The sequence below is a fragment of the Danio aesculapii genome, chromosome 18 (assembly GCF_903798145.1).
Source record: "Danio aesculapii chromosome 18, fDanAes4.1, whole genome shotgun sequence".
NCBI lineage: Eukaryota > Metazoa > Chordata > Actinopteri > Cypriniformes > Danionidae > Danio > Danio aesculapii.
In genome coordinates, this window is record NC_079452.1 from 44116141 (window position 1) to 44139618 (window position 23478).

General features: G+C 36.0%; 1 protein-coding gene across 1 annotated transcript in view; it reads right to left on the reverse strand.

Annotated features, from left to right (window-relative positions):
- The window catches only part of zfpm1 (zinc finger protein, FOG family member 1), a 126258-nt gene that overhangs the window by 60825 nt on the left and 41955 nt on the right, over positions 1-23478 (reverse strand). The window contains exon 2 of the mRNA XM_056478593.1: positions 7978-8121. Coding sequence (XP_056334568.1) covers positions 7978-8121 — 144 coding nt within the window. The remainder of the gene's footprint in view (positions 1-7977; positions 8122-23478) is intronic.

A 23478-nucleotide genomic window follows, 5' to 3' on the forward strand; every position in this document is an offset into this window, starting at 1 on the left:
AGTGGTGGACTACTTCAGCCAGATGAGTCTTAACCACGCCTCCTCTTACTGTTAGTTTGTATGAGGAAATGATGCACAAGGGAAAGAAAGCCCTACACCGTTCTCAATATTCCAAGTACATCAACCTATTGAAATAAAAGTTTCAGCAACTTATGGTTCACACATAATTTAACGCTGCAACTGATGTCCAAAAAAATTAGACATCTTTAATAGGCCTGTTACAAAATCAACCAGAATTTACATTATGTATCTATGGGTGACCCGGATCTTTGAAATACTGGTTCTGATTGGTCACAGAGTCGCAGTATTCCGAGCTCAAAAATGTTTATATAATGACGACTTAAGTATATAAAATATGTATTCATTTATTTGTTAAGTAGACATGAAATAAATGTTAGTCTATAGGTGCGTCCCAAATAGCATACTTATGCACTATTCTAAGCCATTTTGTAGTATAAATAGTGTAAGTAGTGCGATCACACTGAAAAAAAAAAAGTGCACTTTAAATACCCAGATGATGCACTTATTCAACCGTTAAAATGAAGTGTGGATTATTGGACACTTCACACACTCAATGACCACAGCTTTGGTCACATAGCGGAAGAGGCTGAGCTATCGGGTGCACATGTTGGATTACTTTATTTATTTTGGATTGTGAAAGCAAAATTCTCCTACGAGAATGATTATACCGCCTCGTAATGGTGAATGCAGTTATACTCGTCGCAGGTATTATTTGGTAGTTTGGCATTTGTTTCACTAATTTGGCACCCATCAAACGTCATCTGGGAAACGGTTTGAATTTTTGCTTGGTAAAAAAACATTAGTGTTCCATTTGGGACGACACTACATACATATACTATGCTGTTGAGTGTGTAAGTGCTTAAGTACAAAGTTTATAGTGTATAGTGTGCCATTTGAGATGCAACTATTCAGTCAGTCATTGCAAAATAAATAATGCACTTACTTCGAGATTTGTGGTCCCTCTTTGAGGGTTTATTTAGATACCGATCAGCGAATTGTATTGTATTCTTTGCTTGTTTAATCACTAAACGCGTTTAAAACATTTTTCATTAACTTCTCTCACAGCTGCCAAAGGTGTGTGAAACTAAGAGAATATTTAATATTGTATTTGACACTCTTTTTTGTAAAAGCACTCCTTTTTTATGAAAATAACATTACAACAAAAATGTTATTCATTTAATAAATTATTACATATCTAATTTCACTGTTCAAATGGCATTTTTTGACATTTATTTTAAAATATTTTTGTTTATTTAAAATATTTTCTGGTGATTCATGCATTCATTCATTTTCTTTTCGGCTTTGTCCCTTTATTAATCAGGGGTCGCCACAGCGGAATGAACCGCCAACTTATCCAGCATGTGTTTTACACAGCGGATGCCCTTCCAGCTGCAACCCACCACTGGGAAACATCCATAAACACTCATTCACACACATACAATATGGACAATTTAGCTTACCCAATTCACCTATACCACAAATCTTTGGACTTGTGGGGGTAACCGGATCACCCGGAGGAAACCCACACAAACACAAGGAGGACATGCAAACTCCATACAGAAAGGCCAACTGACCTAGCAAACTCAGTCAGGTTTTCAGCATCATTACTGTAGGTTTCAGTGTTGCGGATCCTTCATAAATCTTTCTAATATGACAATTTTAAAACAACATTTGTTACCAAGTTAATAATATTTAAGATTGACATTTTGTTTGATGAACAGAATATTAAAAAACAGCATTTTATTAAAAAGTATTTTTTGTAAAACTATAAATGACTTTACTAAAACTTATGACAATCTAATGTTTTTTGCTGAATAAATTTAGTATAAACATTTAGTTTTAATTTAGATTCAATATATTGGTATTAATATTTATTACATTTTAAATTTCAGTTTTAGTAAATGGGTTTAATATTTCCCAAATTATGTTTAACAGAGCAAGAAAATTTTCAGAGTATGTCTGATAATATTTTTTCTTCTGGAGAAATTCTTGTTTGTTTTATTTCGGCTAGAATAAAAGCAGCTTTTAATTTTTTCAAAACCCATTTTAAGGTCAAAATTATTAGCCCCTTTAAGCTATTTGTTTTTGATAGTCTACAGAACAAACCACCGTTATACAATAACTTGCCTAATTACCCTAACCTGCCTAGTTAACCTAATTAACCTAGTTAAGCCTTTAAATGTCACTTTAAACTGAATAGAAGTGTCTTGAAAAATATCTAGTAAAATATTTCCTGTCATCATGGCAAAGATAAAATAAATCAGTTATTAGAAATTAGTTATTATAACTATTATGTTTAGAAATTAGTTGAAAAAAATCTTTTCGTTTAACAGAAATTGGAGAAAAAAATAAACAGGGGGCTAATAATTCAGGGGGGTTAATAATTTAGATTAGATTAGATTAGATTCAATTTATTGTCATCACACATGTACAAGTACAAGGCAACGAAATGCAGGACTTAATTCTGACTTAAACTGTATATTCCACAAAATTCTTCAGAAAACTTCAATTCAATTCACCTTTATTTGTATAGCGCTTATACAATGTAGATTGTGTCAAAGCAGCTTCACATAAAAGGTCACAGTAAATAGGAACAGTGTAATTCAGTTTGTAGTGTTTAAGGCTTAATAAGTTGATAATATTTAAGAAAAAACTATTAATAACTATTTTTTTTACTTTTTGTTTGATGAACAGAACATTAAAACAAAACAGCATTTTCTAGAAAAGTAGTTTTTTTTGTAAAATTACAAATGCCTTATTATAACTATTAATCAATGAAATGTTTTGGGGGTGAATACATTTATATAAATATTTAGTTTAAATTTAGATTAGATTAATATTTATTATATTTTTAGTTTAAAAAATTGGTTACATTTTGAAAAATATATTAACAGTATTATGTATATCTCATGAATATATAAACTCCCACTAATACCCAACAAATGAGTGCTATGATCTCGCTCTGATGATCAAAGGCAGCGGACAGAGAGGCCTGTGTAATTTAGGAACACGGCATCTCCACATACACCCGACCTGAGCCCTTTTGATTTATCAAGCAAGAACTGGAAACTCTTGCTAACAGATGGCCAGCGTCTTCCTTTAAAGCTGATCTTTTCATCAGTGTGAAAGACAGTACTGATCTCCTCGGTATTGATGCCAGTGATTAGTAATTCTCTTTGATCACCTTACTTGATAGCAGACTCAGTCTCTGCCATTGTGACGTGCAAGCTGACAGGACTTCTTGTCCTCTCCTCTCCCACACTCCACTTTTGGTCTTCTCCCCTTCCCCAAACTCCCTCCCCTTCACCCCACATCTATTACAGCTCATCTGCGGTGCACAAAGGGCATGTTTACCCTTGCATTCCCGTGGCGATAAACAGCGATAGCAGGCGATCGATACCAGCCATAAATGTCCATCCGCGTGACGCAGTCGGAGCTGCTGTTATTAATGCAACAGGTTGCAGATTAGATCTTCATCATTAAATAAATCACCCACACCCTTTCTCGTCAGAGGCCCAACCGCCATTCTCAGCCCGTCCCGGTGCATGCATGCCGTCCCATGACGTGCCTCCCTCCCTGCCTAAGAAGCCCTATTATTTTCAGCTATAAATCACGTTGAATGGCACATTGATTTTATCCTGCAGCGCTCAGCGTGGGGAGAGGAGCTGGAGCCACAGTTATTGCATTTAATATTATCAATATAATCTCCCGTATCATCTGAGCGGAGACGGCAGGTATCAGGAAAAGAGGGCGGGGTGGATGGAGCTGCCACCATCCTGGCTCCTCGGCAGACTCCTTGGTCTACCGGCACATGCAAACACACACACATACAGTACAGACACACACCTTGTCGCCAACCCAACAACCTCCTTTCATCTGATAACAGCAACTTCCCTTGTCACACCTGGAGGGCAAAGTCACCCAACTTGCTCCATTCATCCTGGCTGGCCTCATTTTTTCATGTCAATTTTTCTGTGGGTTCTTTCTCCCAAACAGATCATCATGGCAGGGTCAAGTTCTTTTCTTGTAAGGTGGACAGGGCTCGACTGTATCACCATTTATTCCAAGATGGCTTAGATGTTATTCAGGCTAAATCACCCATTTACACTTGCTATTGAAATGTCATCTGGCTAAGCAAAATGTGCGTTTTGATGCGTCACTTTTGTGTAATTGCAACCACTTTCCTGATTTCCTGAGGGGATGTTCTATGCGTAGTGTATGTATATGCAAGTATTATTATATATGATCACAAAAGATGACAATGGAAATAAGATTGAAAGCAGCAGCTTTAGTTCTACTAAATAGCTACAAAACTACATTACACTGGGTACATGTTAGAATCAGGAGTGACAAGCGAATGCTGTGCTTTTTTGCATAAAACCAAACTTATTGTCGTCTGGCTAGCATCCTTCAACAGCAACACTGTCACTATGTATAGAATACTAATGCTCAGTAAGACTACTGTATATTTGTTCTTCGTATTTTATAGATATTTTATTAGATCTTTAAACTATTATCAGTACTTTATCTCTCTTCCTTAAGCTGTGAGTTGCTCCAATTATGGTAAAGGGGATGCCACAAAAACAAATAATAATAATAAAATAAAAAAACTTCATACCAGAAGTGAATGGTGACTAAAAACAAAAGATCTCACAATAAAAATAGTAATAATAATAAATTATAATAAAGTTTTTGGTAACATCATGCAATTTCTGTTTACTGTGTGTGCACTGAATGTGCATAAAATATTTATTGTTTCTTATTACAGTGTTTGTTACTCAAATAACAGTAATTACACAATTATCAGAACTGTAAATGTGTATTTCAATAATACAGCTGAGGACAAGCATTTATATTGAAACAGCCATTCCACATTTGCAAAGTATTTTAAATGATAAACTGATAATCAAGTCAAAAGTAGAAATCAAATCAAAACCATAAACATAAGAATCAAAATGTCAAACTAATCACAATACTTACTAGGGCTGCACAATAAATTGTTTTAGTATCTTGTGCATCCGCAAAAGTGACATCGCACTAACTGCAATGTTGTATTGGGGTTTTAGTTGACCAGGAGCCACAGTCATTAAAGATCCTTACCATAAAATGCAGCAAAAGATGATCATTTACATTTGTTTTTAAATGATCTGTGACTGTTTGATGAGTTTTAATAACATTTTAAAATTATTAAATTATTATTTATTGAATTATTTATACAACAAAATCTATGCAGTGCTATTTTACATATGATTGTTTAACCTCAGAATTGAAATGAATTCTCACTATTAACAAACCATTATCCACTGACTTTTTTTCACAGTAAACTAGTTTTTTGCTTATTAATAGCTATTAAGATAGTAGTTAAGTTTGGGTATTAGGTATGGATTAGGAATGTAGAATAAAATCCTGCAGAACATGTGCTTCATAAATAAAAACCAATATATTAATAGGCATGTACAGTAATAAGCCATTAATTAATAATGAGAACTGGCCCTTAAACCCAAGTGGTATTAAAATATAAGCTTAAACAAGCTTAGAACAACATGAGAGTGAGTGAATTAGTGAGTACATCTGAATTGTTTTCTTATAACTTAGACGCCAAAATTAAACTATTTTATTATTATTTATCTATGCAGTGCTATTTTACATTTGATTATTTAACCTCTGTCCCTGAATTCTTAACAAAAGCTATTTAAGTCAACTGGTGAAATTGTATCCCAATATCGTGCAGCCCTAATAATCATCCCCCCACACACAAAAGCTGTTTTTTAAGGCTGTTCCAAAGCATTTGACCACAAGTGTTTACACTATGGAAAGCAATCCAGTCAAATCCACTGGATTTCACTGAAAGCGGACATGCTTATAAGTTTAAGACCTTGTTTACGCCAGTGTTTAATGTTGTCCACTAGTGATCAGACTGACAAAAGTGCATCTTAATACCAAATGTTAACAGGCTTTAAGATGTTTCCTACCAGTTTTCCATTTCACCCTCTGCAAAACTATAAGATGGATCAAGCCAGTGATCAAATCTTCTAACTCGACTTAAGATAAAAAAAGGTGTTCTGGAACACGAAGCCATCTTTGCTTAAATTTGATCAGCTTCTCTGCTGATATGGACGAGAACTTCACCATCAGATCGTACGGATCGCTTTAGACTCGCTCGCTTAGATGGACACCAGAGGTTGCTTTGCCATTAATGATTATTAAAAGCTGGTATTTTCGTTGATATTTATGTTTTACAGGTGGTTATCGGCACTGTGTGTCCTGTGACTGGTTGAGTGTTTTTCTGAAGCAGTTATCAGTTGGTTATCGCCTGTCTCTTTCTCTCCCAGATGGTGGATAAGGGAGCTTGCCTTTATTAGCCACTGCTGGCCTGATAAAGACCTGGTATTGATCGCAGGTTGAAAGAGCAGGTTCGTCAAACACGGCTGATTTACAGAGGCTGATAATAGCAGCACCGGGCAACAGTGGAGCCCCGAGGGGTGGAGGCGAGAGATTGATAGAGGGAAAAAAAGGAGTTAAAGAACCTGGTTAATGTAGACCCTCTTTTCAGCGGAAAATAGTACGATGACAAATATCATCACCAAAGCGAACTTGCGAATGCAACATACTCGCATGTTCAAACGGATATGCAGACGCAAACAAAACAGGACAATCTCTAAACTAGTCACGATTAGCACCTGACAGAATTTCCATGCGTTTATCAAAAGCAGCCAACGAACCGTCTCTTATCTCCTCAGTCCCCAATTTCACAAGAACAGGAATTTTACAGATTAAATAAAAAAAGAGAGAGGAAAAACAGAAATCTTAACTAAGAATGTGACTTAAATATCTTACGGCTGGAAAAACAGACCACTATTTATATCAATGAGCTCGAAAGCTAAGTTATTTGACTTTATCTAGCGATGAAATATATCTATTTGTCTATAAAAGATGGTGTATAACACTTCCAAGTACTAAACAGAGTATTAATACAATCTATTCTTAAGTCACGATAGGCGCTTTTCAGAGGAAAGATGATTTATCAAAGCTTTTCATCTCATCTAGTGAATTATTCATTATTTACACTTCAGTCATACCGAACCGATATAATTTTTAAAAGAATATTATAATAAAACTTCGCACTGTTTTCCAAAACAATGATAGTTCATAGTGAACATCACCTTAAACTGTACTTACATGATTTGAGGGTACAACCTTTAAGTTACATTACATTAAGTTAAGTTTAAGTCTGGCAGACGGTATAATGTCCCTTTAGCAAAAAAGTCTAAGTACAAGAAGACATTTATTCCCACTGCCATTGGTTTTTTAAATAGGATTTTTTAAATAATTGTGTAAGTGTATTTATGTTTTGCTGTTGTGTGTGAGTCTATGTCTAAAGACAATTTTCTAACCCCTGTGGGATAGTTTTGAATTGAATTGAATTCTCCCTTTTAACAAACCATTAACCAATGACTTTTTCTACAATACAACCCTAATTTGCTGCTTATTAATAGCCATCAAGATAGTAGTTAGATTTAGATATAGGGTAGGATTAGGAATGTAGAATAAAATCATTTACTTCATGTACTTCATTAATAAAACTAATATATATATTAATAGGCATGTAATAACCCATTAGTTATTAATGAGAACTGGCCCTTAAACCCAAGTGGTATTAAAACATAAGCTTAAACAAGCTTAGAACAACATGAGAGTCAGTAAGTGAGTACATCTGAATTGTTTTCTTTTCAATTATATGTCAAAATGAACCCATTTTATTATTATTTATCTATTATTATTTATTTCTGAAATCCGGAATAAACTTGTTATCAATCACTGTTATCAACAGACATCAGTGCAGTGTTTCATCATAAAACAATGATGGTTAATCAGACCCCAAAATGTCTGTAATCAACATTTAGGCAGCTTCTGATGCTGTTCACATGACAGCGGTTTAAGAAAGCCTTGTTTCACCTTCATTATAAAGTGGCGTAAACGAATGCGGACTTGAACCGTCACACTCAGCAGAGTCTTCCTGATCTGAAGCTCCGCCCTCTTCTCCGGACATGCTGACATCATCAGATGGATCCTCACCTCCATTAAGATCCCCAATAGAGCCTGCAGAGAAAAAAACACAGAGAGAGGGGTCATAAAAAGAGTAGCAATATAAAACAAAAGACATCCGCCTTTTAAAAGATCCGGTATCACAGCAAAGCCTCAATTGAGAGGCTTTAGATAATGCGAATATACCCTGCTAATGTCTTAAAGGAAGTAGGGCGTTCTGTAAATAAAAAAAAATTATAAAGTACATGATTAAGAAAGAAATTCTGATTCATTTCAAACCTACAAGCCTTTTACAGCTTTAATTGGTTGGAAATCCCAGAGCTTAAGACCACAAGGACGTAAATGAACACGGTGAGTGTGTTGTATCACTGGCCAAGGTGATTAAGTAATTTGCAAAACTCAATACACTCCCAGCTGGCAGCGGTTGAACAAAAACCTTACATTTTCTAATCGTAATTAGATAACCAACCGTTTGCTGTTTAAAAATGCTTATTTAATTAGACGATCCTTCCAGATGGGGATGGTATTTATATTTTTTTAACAGAAATTTGGTTTTGTATGAATTCATTAATATAAGACCTGCAATAAAAGGGCTCTCTAAGAATATTAAAATGCAATATGTGCCAGAGGAGCGCTGCTGTAGTGGACACCACAACGGTTTGCATGTTAATTTAACCCGGTATTGTTATTCTAATGAGGTTTAAGATTAGCAAAATGACAGAGTGTTGAGGAGAATCTCACAAATTCACCAAGGCACATTTTCATTCGACCAGGACACCCACATTATTTTATGCATCTGCATCTAAAGCAAAATTACCAGGGGTTGGAAAATCGGATTTTACCACAGTATTTATTTTTTTTTTTGTTATAAATTAATTTTCATTAAGTTGTGATGAACAGAGAGAGGATTGTTCAGAGCTAAAGCCGTGACTGGAGGCGTATATATTTACACTTCCTAGAACAAAGAGGCCTATAATCTATACAAAGCACACAACAATACCCGTGAATAAAGAGCCTTGTAGAAAAAGGCAAAGGCAATTTTTCTAATTCTGTTAATTTCACTTCCAAAGCAATTAAAACGAGGCGGAGATAATGCTCGGAAACAATCGCTCCCTGACAAAGTGTTTCTGTCTTTGTAAATGAAACATCTTTAGGCTAATTTCGACTTCCACGCCTGCATGGTTCACTGTAATTTCAGATAAAATTAACACACTTAGATTTGGACCTTAGCAATAAAGGACGTGAGAGAGAGAAAAGTAAAAAAAGATCGATCCCATACGCCATATTTTTAGAATGTAGTCCGGGCCTTGCTAGATCTAATTTTCTATATCTGTGGCGACATTTTCATACAATTAATTTCCCTTTAATCATAATTGTACAAAGGGGCCCCTCTGTTTAAAATTCCAATTACATTTCGTGTTTAAATGTAAGTCTGAATTATGATTTTCTTTCCTATTACTGCTCGGGTTAAATGAATAAATCGCAGCATCACTGCTTGCTGACATCAAATGGCGCGGAAAAAGTTTCTGCTCTCCCTCTTCATCTTATACAGAGAATAATGTGTATCTTTCACTGAACTGAACACAGAAGAAGAGTTCTCGACAATTCAAATGGCAGCAAATGACTTTATTTGCCATTTAAATCCGAAAAACAAGATGTAAAAATAATAAGGTTTTTATTTATGCTGCTCAAAATTAAACATTAAGAAAACTAATGTGATTTTAGAACTTCTGTGGGATAATAAATGTCAAAATATGAGTGAAATAATGTTATGCTAGAACATATACTTGTATGTAAACATTCTGACCTGCACATATGAAAATATACTGTATTTATAAACAGTAAGCATACAACATTATATTATATCTCAATATAATGGTGGTTTTAATTATATTGACATAGTAAAAGGACTTTAAAACTTTATTCTCTGCTATATTAACTATTCTTACACTGAATAACATCTTCTATAATTGGCATCCAAAGAAAATCTGTATCAAATCAGTATTGCTATCTTCGTCACTAATAAAATAATAATAATAATTACCGATTTAAACCCAAAATATTACAAAAATTCACATTTTTAGCTTCTTATTCATGCAAAAACAAATTGACAAAGCTCTTATTCTATCTATTATGCAAAGCAAAAGAAAGAAGACGAACTCAAAGACACACTATTGAGACGAAACTGCCACTCGAACAGGCAGAACAAAGTGAGAAAGCTGATGAAGGCGGTGGAGATAGTGCTTTATTAAGCAGCCCCGTCCACATCAAACCAGTGTGCTTAACGCCGTTGATTAAACCATGAGACAACACATCAAACCTGAGCTCTGATTAAACGAACAAACTTCCTCACCCTCACGTTAATCACCACATTACCAAACAGCCCAAACACAGCAGAAAAAAAAGCAACACCGCTTGTATCTGGAGATCAGGGACTTGTGAAGAAAGATACTTCGAGGAGAACAGTGAAAGAAGCCTGTGTGTGTAAATGTGTGTGTGTCTGTTTTAAAGGAAGCACCTGACTTGTAATTTCAAGCACAAGTGGCTTCACACATTGATCAGAGCCAGGGGCATTAAAACACTTTCAGTAATATTAATTGGCTGGATCCAAGGGTTAGCCTGGATACCGGGCACTTAAAAAAAAAAAAAAAGCATCCCACAGGAATCAAAAGGAGGTTCATAATTTGCTCAAATGTGTTTTAAACTGATCTAAGGACTAAACGTCATCAACCTATTTTCATGCATGACAACTCTGTTTCAAATTTTTTGTCACACTTTCTGTTTGGGAAACTTCCACTCAAATGAACTGAAACAAATCAATTCAAATGTGCTACAAATAATCCTAATACATACTAAAATTGTGTGTGAGGTATGTTTGCCTTTGCTTATTTAGTATCCATCAATTTATTTTTATCCATCATGAGAATAACATGCTTTGTGTTGTATTGTGACAAACATAAATGTGGTGGCCGAAGCTCTTTTGAGTTCAGCGATTTCTCTTAGTATTTAACACATCCAGCCTGATCTCACGAGAAAACTTAAGTAAACGTTTTGTCAGTTCAGTGGCTAATTTAGTCGTAAAAAAATGTACGATTTTAAAAAGGAGGCGTGGCACCCAACCCCGCCCCTAAACCCAACAGTCATTGGGTGATCAGCAAATCGTACTAAATTTTATGAATCATACGAATTCATACAAATTAGCCACTAAATCAAAAAGTTACGAATTGCTGTGAGATTGCGTTGACATCCATATTATTTCAGCAGAAAGACTCGCTTCAAGTTTTTGTTGTTTTTCATGATCTGCTGAAACTAATTTCTTAATTTTATCAAACAATTTCCACTTTAATATTCGACTGGGAGAACAATAGCTATGATTCCATCCAAAGATGCAAATTAGATTTATGTGCAAAAACTGGAATTTTGCATAAACCTTTTGCAAATAAAGAAACTTTCCATCAAATGAATCAAAGAGAACAAAACCACCACTTCCTGATAAACTACTGAGGTAGAAGAAGCCACCGTGGGGATTTTTATATAATAAATTACTTGCGCTAGGGGTGTAGTTTGTGGGTGGGTTAGGGGGAGGTAACCCCCCAATATTCAACATTTCAATTACAATCCTCCAATATCTAGCTGTAAAAACTGTTATTAAAAATAAAGAAATAACCCCCCCCCCTTTTTTTTTTATTTAAAGTGAAGTTTTTTTGTTTTTTTTTTATCATAAATTAAATTTATTTAAATTTTATTTTGAGGGGATAGTGGGAAAATAAGAACATGAAGAACTTTTCTTATTCCATATTATGTGCTACTATGTATGGTCTTTCATTCATTCATTCATTTTCTTTTCGGCTTAGTCCCTTTATTAATCTGGGGTCACCACAGCGGAATGAACCGCCAACTTATCAAGCATGTTTTTATGCAGCGGATGCCCTTCCAACCATTACTGGGAAACACCCATACATTCTCATTGACATACATACACTACAGACAATTTAGCTTACCCAATTCACCTATACCACATGTTTTTGACTGTGGGGGAAACCGGAGCACCCGGAGGAAACCCACGCAAACGTGGGGAGAACATGCAAACTCCACACAGAAACTCTACAACTGACCCAGCCGAGGCTCAAACCAGTGACCTTCTTGCTGTGAGGCAAGAGCGCTACCCACTGCGCCACCGCATATGTATGGACTTGTTAAATACCAATAAAAATAAATAAATACATTTTTTAAAAGTAAGTAAAGTTCTGGGAGGCATTAATACCAAACCACTTTGACGATGGACTTTGGCTGAGGGATGTTAGAACGACCAAAACCACATTTCAAATTTTGTGCAATGTGGTCGGCCCACAATTTGTCCCATTGGCCCATTTTTTGTTATCACATGATCAGTTAAAACCAAATCACATGACTTTTTTTGATGCACATGCTGGAATATATTCAGCAAATGTTTTTCTATTGTAATTTATGCAAATATTTGTATTATTTTTAGTTTTGGATAAACAGTTTATCCTACTCAGTTGTGCGCACAAAAAAAACATACAAATATTCTAAATGTTTGCAGATCTTGACATTTCCATTAAGCATTTCTTTTTTACAATAATTTTTAAGGGTTTATCACCTTTACTTGAGATGGGACAGTGGAGGTTACAGCCAGGAAAGTACTGGGAGCAGAGAGAGGGGAAGGGTCGACAAAGGACCTCGAGCAGGGAATCAAACTCGGGTCGCCATAAGCATCATAGTACTATATGTTGGCACACTTACCCACTAGGCTATTTGTGCCGACTCTAAACTCCATTAAGCTATTAATAGGTGGATGGAAACAAAGATAATGACACCTCATCACCCAGTTTTTCGCTGATTGTTTGCAGTTTAAAAAAAGTAACTCCCATAATTTACGCAAGGCATCATGATGGGGCGTAGGAAAAAAGTGGACATACAGCCAGGTAAAAGTACTATTGATCTGAAAGCGAGTTGAAAATGTGCTGAAATGATTGATGAGGCAGTGGAGAGTGCTGGACGAGGCTGGTGTCAGCAGCGTCGCATGGAGCCGCAGATAAGCACTGAGCCTCGGGGCTTGAGCACCACTGGCAGGAGCTCTGCGGACACACACTGCCGTACAGGAGTGGACTTTCACTAGCTCTGCCAACACTCACGCCGTCTCCGTTTCTGCCAACACAGCATGCAGTGTGTAATGAGTTAGTGAACAGTACTCTTGTGTTCGTCCAGGAGAACGGAGCAACTTCAGCAGCACAGGGACAATTACAAGTTACCCATTTTTAAGGAATACAAAATTACAATTTAAGGTTTATTTCTCTCATTTCCAAGTTTGTATGTCACAATTCAGATTTTCACCTCATTATTCTGACTTTTCAAAGTAGCAACTTTTTTGCAATTGTGATTTCATATCCAAACTCACAATTCTATCTTCAGTTCTAGAAAATTTAAGCCAATTTTTTAAAATAAAATTAAGGTTGTGATGAACAGAGAGGGCAATTCTCGAAGCTACCAAAGGTGTATATATTTACACTCCCTAGAACAAAGAGCCCTACAATCCATAATCTATAATCTGTTTTTCTCAAAACTGTGACTCAGGCTTCTTGCAATTGCAAGTTTCAGAAAATATTTCTTCTAATTCTAAGAAAAATATAGATTTTTCAGTTTTGAATTTTGTTACAGTGAATTTTTTTTCTGCAAATATGATCTTTTTTGACTTAATATCTTAACTCAGGTGATCAATTTCAACTTTATTTATTTATAAATTTTTTTTTTTTTTTTACTTTTTAAAATTTTATTTAGAAAAAAAAAACTAAAGAGGAAGAAAAGAAAATAAAGAACAAAAGTGGTTGTCATATGGGCTATAAAATCAAGATTTGAAGCACATTATCACATATTTCATAGATTTGAAGCACATTATCACATATTGTGTACAATGACATACTCAGTATTTTATACTAATATTAAAGTATTGGCAAAAATGGACTAAGCTTTAAGTTAAACGTCAGTCTCTCCATACCTGAAACCATTTTCGAGTTTTGGCAGTTTCAGACTTTTCCAACTAAAATTTTTAACAACCAACAGAATTGCAACACGGTTTCTAAAAATAGTGAATCTGAGCTTGAGAATGTTTCACAATTCTGACTTGTTTCTCACAATAGCAAAATTATATCTAATCTAAGTCCATCAATTTAAACTTTATTTCTCCAATTTCTGACTTTTCCAGCAGAATTGCTGAAATATACACATTCAGTGTGAAAACACAAAGGCTTTTCCAGCAGAATTTCTGCATTATTTAAAAAAAGTGAGTTATTATGCAATTGTGACTTTTTCCTCACAATAGTAAATTTATAACTCTTCTCAAATTTCAGATTTTCCCGGAGAATTGCTACTTTATTATAAAAAAAAGTGAGTTAATATACCACTCAGATTTTTTTACAATTCCAATTTTTTTCCTCACAATTCTGGAATTTATATCTCTTATTTCTATTTCAGAATTATGAAATCTATGAAATTTCTGTTTGAAAATACAAAAGTTTTTCCCACAAAATTGCTACTTGTTTAAGTGAGTTAATATGAAATTCAGAATTTGTCACAATTCAGAATATTTTCCTCACAATTCTGAAATGTATATATCACATTCAGAATTATTAAATATACACATTCAGTTTGAAAATACAGTAGTTTCTGTGAGAAATAGACCAATATTTAAGTCAAAGTCAAAATAATACCACATACAGTATAAGGGTCATCATTAGGTTTATCTGGACAAAGGCTTGACCATACTTCTGTAAATAACTCCATTTGCATTTCACAGAAGAACGTCATACAAGTTTCAAAGGACATTAAAGTATGTAAACAATACCTGCAATTTATCTTAAAAATAATAAGAGGGAGACTAAGGAGGAGAACAACGAGATATGCAAATGAATGAAAAACTGCCAGGAGGACCACGCTGTATATTTACTCAATATCTGTTGCACTTGCCAAAGCATGAACATAAAGTGTAAGAACGGCGTCCTAAACAAAGAAGAATAATTAAATGGAAAAACTCTTAAGACAGCTCACGCTCGCAAGAACAAATAATGGAGTTATACTTGACGAGACTCGTTAATAATGAAATAAAAAAAGAGTAAACAGCGCATGGAGATACTGTTCTCATTTCCATCAGTCAAATCACACGAGTGAGTGATTATAATACTTATGATAATGGCTGATTATTGTAAGGTGATAATGTGTGCTGATGATATTCATGTGCGCTGGGCATCGGAGCACTTCAAACGGGCCTGACTGATCCTCACCGCGGATTTGTCAGCAGGTTGTCAAACATCAAACAGCCGCGAGCCCAGGACACTGCGAAGAGGCACATTTTAAAGGCATCCCTCGATTTCCTTATCGTCTTCTCTCACTCTCTACGCTTCCTACTCTGCCTTTTGCATCCCTCCATCACGCTACTGTCTGTATACCTTTTCTGTGCTTGTGCAAGCTCTTTCCTTACCCATTTACTCTCCTCTTTCTCTCTCTCTCTCTCTCTCTCTCTCTCTCTCTCTCTCTCTCTCTCTGACTGGATAGCTGCGAGCCGTTCCCGGTTATCGCCTCCTGCAGACTCTACCGGTCTGATCTGTCTCCTCTTCATTAAGCAAATACGCCGACGTGGAAATGAAAACATAATAGCTATTTGATTTCCAGCGAGATATTTTGCATATTGGTTCGGAGCTGATAGTGGAATTTCATCAAGTCGTTTTTTTTTTTTCTTCTTCTTCTTCTTCTTCATGCTTTAAAAACTGAATTACTGAGCTGGGCGGCTTGGGCAGGATTTCTTTACATTGCTGGGAAGAAGGAAGGAGAGAAAAGAAACAGCGGCAGCAGTTCCCCAGGAAGAGTACTTAAACGATTAAATATCCTCCCCCCGTTCCCCTTTTTGATAACAAGGAGGGGAAAAAATTTAAAGAATTCACAGCGCTTTAGGTTCAACTATACTAATCAGAGATAGAGAGGAGAAAATTAACTCCTTAATGAGCAGGAGCCGTCTGACAGATAATGGTCAAGGAGAGGCGATAGCAGGGCTGAATGAGAGAGAAAGAAAAAGGAGGAATAAAAACAGAAGAGATGGATTCGCCGAACAGGGGAGAGATCAGATTTTACCCCTCCTCTGGAAATTGTTCTTTGTGTCCTCGTAGGGCAGGTGTGATTGTCGGCAACGATATCTGGAAGGTTACAAGCCAGCCGGGTCGCCATAGAGATGAATGGTGCGTCTGGCGGTATTTCTCATGCCCCTTTGAGAGAAAAACTACCCCGGCAAGTACAGATCAGCTAACCTGCTCTTACCAATTTATCAGAGCCTTCCTGTAGAGAGTAAAAAAAGGCCCAGACAAAATAAGTCTGATGATTGTTTTACTTGTTGGAACACATGCGCTGATATGGTCTCAGTGTTTCTCTCACTGGTTGTATATAAACTTCATATCAGGGGTAAAAAAAGTGATGCTGGATATTTCAGCTTGTTACATACAGCAGGTTTGAAAAGTTTCATATTCACATGAATGGAGATAATGCTGCTGAGTTACCCACACCTTTGATCAAGGATTTTTTTGTGACCTTTTCTAGCTATTTATATATTTTAATAGTAATAATCAGGGCTTGACATTAACTTTTTTTGATCACCAACTTTTTGATCACAACTGTGACATTACTAGCCACTCGACATTTTCACTAGCCACAATTTTGCTGTTAGGAAAATATATTTTATATGCATAAAAGACTAAAATTACTAGATGTAGATTTAGTGTTATGTCCACATGCCTCCTTTATTTCACTTTTTATGTGGTATATGACCCTGCTCAATGAGCATTTAGCAAATGAGCTGTGGTTTCATATATGTCGAATGCAAAATCTTTTGTTTCACATGACTTTTCAGGGCACATGCCACAATTGTCTCTAGCCACAACACCAAAAAATAAATACATAAAAATAAATAATTTGCTAAAAAATACAGTAATCAAAAGAAAGTAGGTGAAAAACAATGCGATATGAAAGGATGATCACTTGCACAACGTTAGAACCATTGAAAATCTGTTTAAAGAATGGTTAAAGCGAAAGCAACGGCTGCTGTTACAAAAGAACATAAAAAAAATCTTAAGCTCTTGAAAACACAGGACTGTGGGTGCACGAGCGTCACTTTTGGTCAGTATGTTCAAAGAAAACCAATAACACCAGTTGCGTTTCCAGCACGGATGCTTTGCACAAGGAACTGTTTCTTTTCACAAAAAAGTTTAAGGACAATTAAATATTTGAAACTGAGCACAACGTGAATGTGTTACTAAATAATTGTCATTATCCTTATGATTTTGATCCACATTTATATTTTTTAATTTGCAAAAAAAATGATGTTTTCAGTGACAGTGAAATGACGAAGTAGAAGAATTTTCACTATTCATTAGAAATATTTTTTGACCATCAAGTCAGGATAATAAAATGATTTATGAAAGGACCCTGAATACTGTAATGATGCTAAATATTAATCGTTAATATTTATTCTTTAATAATTAATTAACAGGTGGCACGGTGGCACAGCAAGAAGGTCATTTGATTGAGTCCCAGCTGGACCAGTTGGCATTTCTGTGCGGAGTTTGCATGTTCTCCCACAGTCCAAAGACATGCAGTATAAGTGAATTGGATTAACTAACTTGGCCGTAGTGTACGAGTGTGTGTGTGTGTGTGTGTGTGTGTGTGTGTGTGTGTGTGTGTGTGAGAATGTGAGTCTATGGGTGTTTCCCAGTACTGGGTTGTGGCTGGAAGGGCATCCGCTGTGTAAAACATATGTTGGATTAGTTGGCAGTTCATTCCACTGTGGTGAACCCTGATAAATAAGGGACTAAGCCGAAGGAAAATAAATGAATGAATAATTAATTATTTCCAAATATTTATATAGAATGTTTATATGCATTTTAATTTTAATTTATATACTATTAAAAATACATTTAAAAATTCTGTTTCTAGTTAATGTTTTAGAATTGTACTGTTTTTAATTAAATAACTGCAGGTGTGGTGACCCAAGAATTATTATTTCAAAAGCATTATACTCTTACAGAAAAACCTGTGAAATTAGGTCAAACGTCACATGTGCAACACACACACAGCAATACATGTGAATCATGTACAACTTCATGTGGGAATTTTGTTCATGTTCCAGAACCACCAACGTATTTTACAAAGCACTTTTTTTTAAACATGATTACACATGTTATTATTATTGCTCAAATTATAAAGTTTTTCTTACCAATCCCATATATTTTAATAATAATGTACTGCATATATGCAAAATAACACACAATAACACTCTCTGAGAAAGCAAAAAAACCAACAATCCCAAGTAAATGTGCATTCCCCCTCATGAAAGCAAGCACCCTACAACTAAACACCCTACAACTGATACTTCATCACACACACTTCTGCGTCACCCCTCCAACCTTCCTCCCATCGCTTCAACAGCAGAAATAGACTAAACACACCACACATGTGAGTACGCGGGCTCATATCTAAACATGTGCGCTTGTGTTTGTTTGCAGAGTGAGAAAGATACGAATAGAGAAAAAAGAGGGATCAGATGGTGTGCAAGCATTTATATGAGAGAATGATTGAAAAGAAACAACTATAGGGGCAAGGGAAAGAAACAAGAGTGAATGGAAGGGCATGTGATGCAGAGGAACCTTTTCTGCTGAAGGTCAGGACAGATGTTGGATGTGTTAGTGTGTGTGCATTCTGTGTGAAATGTCCATTGCTAAGATTGAATGTGTGTGTGTCTTCTCAATAGCCTTCCAAGTTGTTCGTGGGGAAAGACAGATACGGATGGATGAAATAAGTAGTTGATTCAGCTGCCCCTCCTCCCCGCGAATCTTGGATGGTGGGAAAGTTGAAATCTGCTGCTATTTTCTATCTTTTATCAGGCGGCTTATCTTCTGGCTCTTGTCTGCGTGCCTGGCTTCGATAGTCCAGGGTCTCCACACTCGCTGCCTGGCAACTTCACTCCCCCCCCGGTTCAATCTCTCCTCCTCTCACACCACCTTACAGCAAGTGCAGGAGGAGCCAAGCGGAAAATGTCTGTTTACTATTAAAAGCGGAAGTGTTCATAAGACTTGAGGAGGGCTTTCAAAATCTAGATAACAGACTACCAAAGCAGTATTATTAGACAAAGATGTGCCAAGATGACTTGATAATGTTGGTTAATCAATTTCTTTTTCTAATGAATAGACAATTATTCTTAAATTCCAAAAAGTCGTGCTGAACTCACAGGAAAATGTAAAGATATTTTTGGCTTTGGCAAATTAGTGGCCAACTCTCATGAATTCATATGATTACTAGGGTTGGGTTGATAGACGATTTCATTGTCCATCGCCGATGCCCGATAGACATCACAATGCTGAGCCGGCATCTTGATCCTCCACCCCACCCTCGTTGCCGCAGCAAGCCGCTCGCGAAAAATACACACCACCACATTTACACTAATAAGCCTTAGTTTTAAGACGCCATTTTAGAACGAAAACGATCCACGTCCACAGTGGCGTTTCATCTGGCATTTCTGAAAAAATCTCTCCGTCCACACTATACAGCTGAAAACGCACATCATGTGACAACACACACACTCTGTCATGCTGCAGCATATGCACGCGTCTGAGCTCCAGCAGTCAGCAGGTGCTTTGAGCCCAAAACCCCAGAGAGCAGTGCACGTCTGACAGTTTATCATCAAGGATGTACCGCTGGATCTCAACTCACTATAGTTGTTAACCGTGATATTTAATTAATCTGGGCTCTATATAACAACTCTTCAGTCTTTTGAATATATTAGGTAACGTGTCACAGCATCAGTACACTGCTTCATGCTTGTACTTAGTAATTTAAGCGAAAACCTCAGATACTGTTGGCTGGTTGTGCACCCATTTAACCAACCAAATTTGTCGACGCCATTATAACGACACAGATCACTCTTGCTATGCATGCCAGAGTCCTGTGGAAAAAGTGATTGACAGGTGGATATATGTTTGAAACGTATCTTTATTTATTTATGATTAGGTTATGGGTAAAACAAAGACCATGAGGGTCAGGTACTTAAAACGGTAGGCTACAAATAATTAATTCGTTATGATTCCCTCATCCACCACCAGTGTGCAGCATCCACTTGAATAATGCGATGGCAGCCACATTGTGCCAGACCGCACACTACACACCTGCTAATTGGTGGAGTGGAGACCGAGTGATGAAGCCAATTATGATATCTAGATGGCCATGATGAACAGAGGTCAAATTTGGCCAGGATGCCGGGTTTAACCCCTACTCTTTTTCGAAGGACATCCCTGGCATTTTTAATGACCACAGAGAGTCAGGACCTCAGTATAACGACTCATCTGAAAGATGGTGCTATACTGGGGCGTCAGGACCCTAACAGACCACAGATTGAGTGCCCGCTGCTGGTCTGACTAACACCACTTCTGGCAGCAACCTAGCTTTCACATGTGGTCTCCCATCCAGGAAATGACCCTGCTTAGCAGGTGACCTTGTGAGAGTTGCAGAGAGCTAGCTGCCAACTATATACTTTGCAAAACAAAAAGTTTCTATGATATTTTGGAAGAAAATAAGCATTAACCACGTTGCATTCATATCATGTCAAAATTACGTTTATTTCAAGATTTCAAAAAGTTATCTAATAAAAGAAAAGCAAGAAACCAGTTGAATGAAAACATACTGCTGCACCTGATAATCTGAAATATATAGTCAAGCCTGAAATGATTCATACCCCTGGCAAATTCAGACTGAAAGCTACTTTTATTCAACCAGCAGGTTTTTGTTTTGACCGTAAATAACACAGGCTTCTCCCAAAGATACTAAGATGATGTACAAGAGGCATCATTGTGGGGAAATAAACAATTATCAGCTTTTATTTACATTTGTAAAGGGGTATGAATATTTTTTTTTTCTTTTTTAAATATTTCCAAAATGATGTTTAACAGAGCAAAAAAATTTTCACAGTATGTCTGATAATATTTTTTCTTCTGGAGAAAGTCTTATTTGTTTTATTTCAGCTAGAATAAAAGCAGTTTTTAATTTTTTTAAAACCATTTTAAGGTCAAAATTATTACCCCTTTAAGCTATTTATTGTTTTTCTCGATAGTCTACAGAACAAACCATCATTATACAATAACTTGCCTAATTACCCTTACCTGCCTGATTAACCTAATTAACCTAGTTAAGCCTTTAAATGTCACTTTAAGCTGTATTGAAGTGTCTTGAAAAATATCTAGTCAAATATTATTTACTGTCATCATGGCAAAGATAAAATAAATCAGTTATTAGAAATGAGTTAATAAAAGTATTATGTTTAGAAATGTGTTGAAAAAAATCCCTCCGTTTAACAGAAATTGGGGGGAAAAAATAAACAGGGGGGCTAATAATTCAGGGACTTTAATAATTCTGACATCAACTGTATATCTATAATGAATCTAATACTGGATCAGCATTTTGAATCTGAATTGATTTGGTTCAAGATATCTGTGCCTACACTTAGCCCTACAGTCATATATAATATATAAATTCATATAAAACAAATCAATACGAAAACTACTCAAATGCTGAATGTACAGTCTGAATCTGAATTGATTCGGTTTATGAAATCTGTCTCATTGCCCTGCATGAAATGTTGATTATGAAGCTCAAAGAGGGCTTTTTAACGCAAATGTATGATATGAATAGCCATATTGATAGCATTTCAAAGCATGTCTGATAATATGTGCATAAAAGGTTTCCTCTGTGCCTGGTATCTGTAACATTTCTCTCCCAATGAAAACGTTTTAAAACTTAAATCATATACTGAAAATCTAAAACAAACAAATATATAAATAAATAAATAAATAAATAAATAAATAAATAAATAAATAAATAAACAGATTTAAAAAAGTCATGGTTGCATAATTTTAATGCACTTGTACATTCGCTTATAAAGTCCACATGGAGTTGGAGTTTTTTAACACACTTATAAAAACATCAAATAATTGTGTAAAGAGTGTAATTAAAATCTGTTTATATCACTCATTATATATGCAAGAAATCAAGTTTTATGCTTAATTGGGTATGATTATCATTCTAACACCAGTTAGCAAACAGTAGACAGCTAGCTTCAGAAATAAAGAAAGTGTGAAAGCATGAAATCGGCATAAAAGAATCTAACAAGCATATGGAGACAGCATTATCATGCTTATTTATTTGACACCTCTTTTGTATCATCCTTCCCTTCCACCCCACCACCCAAACAGTGCTTCAGATCAATACTCAAGCGTATGTATGTATGTTTAGCTAAAGAGTCCCTAAGCGGCATCAAGCTCTCTTTCTATTGAAGAGGTCAGGCTAACAGCTGCCGAGACGCGTCTAGTGGAATAATGAGCATCAGTGCAAACAGAGCTGAAGGGTTATGCTGAGGTCACAACCTGTTCACACACTCAGGCAAGTGTAATACAGGAAGGCCTTTTTAACGTTTCTTTTAAGTGCCAGTAGCTGTCAACTTGCATGTTACGAAATATCAAGGACCACGATTTTAGCTATAAATCTTTAATGTTCAATTGAAAGTGACGAGTATATTAGCAAAAACAAAACTCTTGTTTGGGTGAACAACCTAATTAAGCTCTAGCTTTACTTGTGTCCCAGCAAATACATTCATTCATTCATTCATTTATTTTCTTTTCAGCTTAGTCCCTTTATTAATCTGGGATTGCCACAGCTGAATGAACCGCCAACTTATCCAGCAGATGTTTTACGCAGCGGATGCCCTTCCAGCTGCAACCCATCACTGGGAAACATCCATACACACTCATTCACACACACACACACAGCCTATTCAGTTCACCTATAGCTCATGTCTTTGGACTGTGAGGGAAACCGAAGCACCCGGAGGAAACCCACACGAACACAGGGAGAACAAGAAAACTCCACACAGAAAAGGCCAACTGACCCAGCCAAGGCTCAAACCAGCGATCTTCTTGCTAGCCACTGCGCCACCATGAGGCCCCCAGCAAATACAAGACACTGTTTATAATAATGGATTACAATGAAAGACTATTAGAAGTACATTTCTGTTGGCGCTAGTGGTGTAGTTGTTAGTGCATCGACTCATGCACTCAGGTGTCATGCACTCTTGTTAATACTCTCTATTTTCCTATCCAATAAAGGTGAAAACCCCGAAAAAATAATTCTAAAAAAAAAAAAAGTACATTTCTGCAGACACATGGAACAATCAGCTCACATTATAAGCAAAATAGTATAATAATAATAATAATCATCATCATCATCATCCATATAATCATATTAGATAAATATTCAGCTTATATTTGCCATGTTGATGTAATTGTTATAATAAAACAATTGTGAAAATAT